Source organism: Durio zibethinus, chromosome 18, assembly GCF_047325235.1.
Source record: "Durio zibethinus cultivar Kanyao isolate XHJ-2024 chromosome 18, ASM4732523v1, whole genome shotgun sequence".
In the NCBI taxonomy this organism is placed as follows: Eukaryota; Viridiplantae; Streptophyta; class Magnoliopsida; order Malvales; family Malvaceae; genus Durio; species Durio zibethinus.
The window spans coordinates 6,615,780-6,620,970 of NC_143179.1; the positions used below are offsets into that span (position 1 = coordinate 6,615,780).

The 5,191-nt window shown below is 36.8% G+C and overlaps 1 protein-coding gene across 2 annotated transcripts; it reads right to left on the reverse strand.

Annotated features, from left to right (window-relative positions):
• Positions 1-564: 564 nt before the first annotated feature.
• Positions 565-4,833, reverse strand: LOC111299082 (VIN3-like protein 1). 2 transcript variants are annotated; one of them, XM_022894031.2, is made up of 5 exons: positions 4,542-4,833; positions 3,838-3,907; positions 2,973-3,611; positions 2,228-2,538; positions 565-2,137 (listed from the first exon to the last, which is right to left on the reverse strand). In XM_022894031.2, the coding sequence occupies exons 3-5, from the start codon at positions 3,428-3,430 to the stop codon at positions 954-956; spliced, it is 1,953 nt and encodes a 650-aa protein (XP_022749766.1). In that variant the 5' UTR covers positions 3,431-3,611; positions 3,838-3,907; positions 4,542-4,833; the 3' UTR covers positions 565-953. The 2 variants fall into 2 exon arrangements, with proteins under 2 accessions (XP_022749766.1, XP_022749765.1); XM_022894030.2 differs by lacking the exon at positions 3,838-3,907.
• Between the last annotated feature and the right edge of the window lie 358 nt (positions 4,834-5,191).

Genomic DNA, 5,191 nt, shown 5'->3' on the forward strand with positions numbered 1-5,191 from the left:
TTTACCGACAATCTCTTATTAAAAAAAAATCCTATCGTATCTTTTAAACTTAAAAATGCCATTAACAAAAATAATTACTTTTCTACCTACCATTAAGCACACAACAATATCATGCTTCCGGCCCAATGTTCCCGGCTTAAAAAAAAAAAAAAATCTATCGGGCTTGAAAAGAAGAACAGTGCACATGTTTTTATTGTTCTAATAAAGCAGCAAGAGAAAGTTTCTGCCTTCATGGATTTTGGTTTGGATAAGGTAGGTAGTATCACCCTCAATAGAGGCAGCTTTTGGATAAGTTTCAGTTCTCCCAATGATCAAAATCTAATCTTTCAAGACCAAGCTACACCGTTTCAAGTGTGTACAAGATTTCAAAATTTTCCCACCTTTTTTTTCGTTTTTTTTTTTCCTTTCTTTAATGCATTTGTGAAAAAACCCATCTTCATTTTTGTTCATTTGAATGAACTAGCAAATAGTAATTTGCGAACAGATTAATACCAGTAAAAGAGTAAGATGTAAAATTCTCAACTCTCGTTCATGGGTGGAAAAGGAAAACTGAAGAACAAAAAAGGAACCAAAAATAATTCGAGATTAATTCATATACCCTTCTTTGAATTAAAGAAGGCAATAACAAAAGCATCCATACATAAACCTTCTCCATGATTAAAAGTCGACTGCTTCAAATTTAGATTAGGAAACTGAAAAAAAATAAGCCTTCCAAAAAGATGAAACCTCACGTCCAAAGGGCAAGGTCCCCCTTCAATTAAAATGGGAATTGTGTCACGCAAATCTTTTAGCAGGACAATCTAGTACGCAATACAAAGAATCACCTTTAGAAAGTGAATAGGAAAAAATGCCTGTACAAAGTTGGTGAATCAATCAGGGTTAAGTTTATAACAATAAAAAGAATAATCATGAAGCAAATAGCAATCCTGTTGTTTAGAATGCCCTGCACAAATTTAGTGCCACAGCTTACTACAGAATCCATTACGTGGCCTCTTGCTAGATATGATGCCTGATAATGAGTCAACCAACTGGCCTGCCAAGCTACTCGGATCACCGATTAGAGTTTGAATGAATGTGTTGACCATCCTACGTTCCTGCTCCGTTGACCTCAAGCTAAACCATGTTAGTAATTTCAATCTGAATTCCTGGTTAATATGACCCTCACATTCTAGCCATCTGATTATCTTCACACAGGACTCGAAATTCTCATCTAAGGAACCTGAATCATTGGAGATTCGAAATGGTGACCCATTTATAAGAGTGCTATCACAGTCATGTGTATCTTCATTTGAGTTTACTGCCCTTTTCCTGCACAACTCCGTATGGGAATCAACAGCAGGCACTTCCCCTGTTGGCCCATTGGTCCAGGTCTGGGAATCACCACTACCATGTGATCTGGCTAATCCATTATTTTCTGTTTCATGCGAAGCAGCGTCATCATCTGCCTCCATAGCCTGTTCTAAAGTGCAACCATTATCTTCATCCCTTGTGAACTCAAATGGAGGAGTTAGTTCTTCATTTAGATCAGGCACTGAGACAACATTTAAGTCAAACCCACGTGAAATAGATGGCACATGATCCTCTACTCGAGTTTCAGGCTTAATAATTTCGCTAGCTCCACAGCATTTTTCTATATCAGCGCTGCAAAACCCTTCAAAGCAGCCTTGCTCTTGAACCCAAGCAAGACGCAGCATCGTTCCGAGGTCTCGAACCTTGAATCCAGAAGAATCAACGGCTGTGAGCTCCTTATTTGAACCTAAAGAACTTCCTTCAATGAGTTTATTATCTTTCTTCTGACTTATGAAAGCTGCTGAATTAGGTTTCTTGTGAATTATCTCTACACTCTTGGTGAAACATTTAGCCTCAGAATGGCCCCAGTCACCAGCTTCAGTATAAGAAACAATACGAAAGTTGTACTCTGTACAAGGCTGCAGATTCGATATCAAAATCCTTCTCTGAGTTCTTGGAAAGACACATATAGGTTCTTTTGTATGCGACTCGTCTTGACTCTTGAAATACCAGAGCTTGTAACCCTTAATATCATCAGATGATGCAGCAGACGGTTCAATTAGAATAATTACAACAGATGACGACGTCACTTCTTCAAATAGAAACCGGCAAAAAGCAGGATGTGAATCTGCCCAAAAGCAAAAGGAAAAAGTTGCTCATATAACTAACTTCAAAATAACCAATAGGAGGAATAGAAGAAGAAATTGAGGGTTCTAACCTTGGCACTTTGTATCAGTATTAGACATGGTCGCCAGCCATTCATCTGCTTTTTCAATAGCAAGAGAGCATAGTTTCTGTATATCACCAGCGACAGAAAGCCAGTTGACAATTCCCCGTGCCATTTTGGCAGAAACTCTATTCATAGGGCCCACTTCTGTTTCTAGCTTGGCCTTTGCATCTTTCACAAACTCATGCAGTTCTTTAAAGCGAGAAGTCTCATCTAGGAGTCTGTAACTCAAGTATATTCTATAACAAAGTACATCCAGGCGGCAAGCACCCTTAGCTATACTTAGCTGCCTCTTCCAATATCTGCCAGGAGCAGGCAAATCACACCAATCCGGTCAGCCAAAGCTGAAAAATTATACCAGAAAGATAGAAATAACAATAGTTATTAAATTCTCTAAAACCTGATTCATCACATTGTGATCATTTTCCAACATCAAATTTGTTACGAGTAGCAATAAGTATGTTGATGGAAATGTCTCTTTCATGCTAAAAAAAACAAGGAAAATGATTTCGCCATCTTCCTAACCAAAATTTGACACAATGATAAACATGGACGCTCTGAAGACAAATAAAGCACATAAATTTTGCGATCAATTAAGATTTCTACCAGACCGAACTTGAAACATGACTTGTAACAACTTCTAGGCAAATAAAAATGCAGTTCGTAAGGTTAGGGAGAGGACAGAATTTGGAATTGGCAAGTTGAATGAGCCATAAGCTGCAAGCCAATTACTTACCCTAGTATACTTGAAACTTTACCACAAGAAGCACAACAATAACTACCATCTAGCTGCATCAATTGGCCAAGATCAACAACCCCCACCTTCTCACGTTGAAGAGCACACTCAATATGGCATGACAACCCACAATAATCCCCCTCGCCAGATTCAGAGGTGCATACCAACCAAAGACTCGGGTCCTTGTTGTCATCAAATAAGTGACAGATACAACATGAGCATCTTTTGCAAAATGTATCATTTATGGACAGGACAGCTCTGCAAGCAGAATTTTTACATATCCATGAGTTAGAAAATCCAAGATCCGAAGGCTGCTCAGAAGCTGGGAGCAACCTCATCGGGTTCTCCCCTTTTCTGCTTTGCTTCCTAGAGGACAGCTGACTGTTGGCAATGGATGAGACCTTTCTAGACTCCGACTTCTTTATTGTCTTGTTACCGGACTTTAAAGCTTCAGTCATTTTGCCCTTTGATGAAACTGAATTTTTCTTCACCTTAGCAAATGAGGTTCGAAGAAGCTCCTTTCTTGGACCAGATTTCAGGAACTCCTGCAGGAGTTCTGGACTTCCTAAAGCATCATCTGAATGGCCATTTTCTCTGGGGTGCTTTGCACACAGGAAGAAAGACTTTGTAAGCCAGAAACTGCAGAGGAAAGAAGCATTAGGAACTACAACATAAAGCTTTATAATTGAAAGAATGAGAAACAACAATACAAACATCACGACATAAAGCTAGAGTGACATAACTATCTTATTACTCTGCTTCGACAAACAGTCTCCTCTAAGAACAAGGATTCAGTGTGCAACATATAGAGAAATAAAAGCAGGCAGTTACAGAAAATAACACAGAGCGAATATGAAGGTCATACCTTTAGCAAGTTATTTATCTTTTAAATCCATAACTTCAATCCAGAAACCCGGAAATCTTAGCTCTCCCCTCTGTCAAAATTAATCAGTTTTGACCCTCAGCATACCAGTAAATTCCCAATAAAAATAAATAAATAAAGCTTTCCTCCTTTCTGCATGTGGAAGGAAAATTCAATTTTATTTGAATTTTATTCTTCCATTTTCTGTTTCTGCAATGCAGTTTAACAAAAAAAAAACGACAATAACTGGCGATTTGAAAATTAAAAAAGATTTAAACTTTTTCATCACATTTGCAAGCTCCATTCAACAACTGGAAAACAAAAATTGATTGCTTTACATCATGAACATTTAGTACAAAAATGAGAAAATAATACAAAAAAATGAAGAAAAGCTTTTATCAAAAAACAAAATAACAAGAATGCCTGTGAATTTAACAGCGAATAAGCTCAAGAAGAAAAAAAAACACATTAAAATAAAAAGCAATAATAATTCAAAAACAATGAAAACCAAATGTAGGATAAAAAAAAGTGTAACTTTAAAGCGGTTAACAGTACGAAAAAAAGGAACGTAATTGTACAGAAGCAAAAGGAAGTTAGAAGAGAAGAGCCAAAACTAAAACGAGAATGGATCTGAACAAATAAAAAATAATAACTTTCAAAAAAGAAAACAACTAAAAGGAAAAACAAATACAAGAGAAAATCATTACCTTCGCATAATGGGGAGGAACCTAGGGTTTCAACGAAGCCAAAACCGTTTTTTTTTTCCTTTGAATCCATAGAGCGATAGAAAATCTATTCGTTGTTAGTTGGATTTTGAGGAGAGAGAAGAGAAAGTTGTACCACCTGCAAACGCTTGGGAGCTTAGAGGTTCAGTGGAGACTCACGCGCGAGTGAAAGCGCGTTTGTTTCTTGAAGAGCAGGACAGTGTTATGTTTTGCCTGAGCAGAAAAAGTACGTGAAGCACTGTCTGTTTTTCTGATTGATGCGTGATTGAAGAGCGACTGTGGTAGCGAGTGATAGGTTGTTTTATCCGTAGGTTATTTTTATTTTATTTATTATTTTACGAATTTAGGGTTTTTGACAAAAAAAATTAGTTGTCAAATTAATTGTTCGACGTTTAGGACCGTTGGATCAAGGCCACTTTTCTGGCCTTTTTTTGGGTTAAACAAAGAGGCTCTTTTCTCTTATTGGGGAATCTATTTTGTTTTTAAACTGTTGACAAAAGAGTAAATACGAACGATTTCTTATTAAAATGGATTTTTTTAATTTTTTATTATTTTTAATTTTAATATTTATTTAATTCAATTAAGAAAGATATCATCCATGAAAATTAATTCAGTATTTTTGACGTGTAATC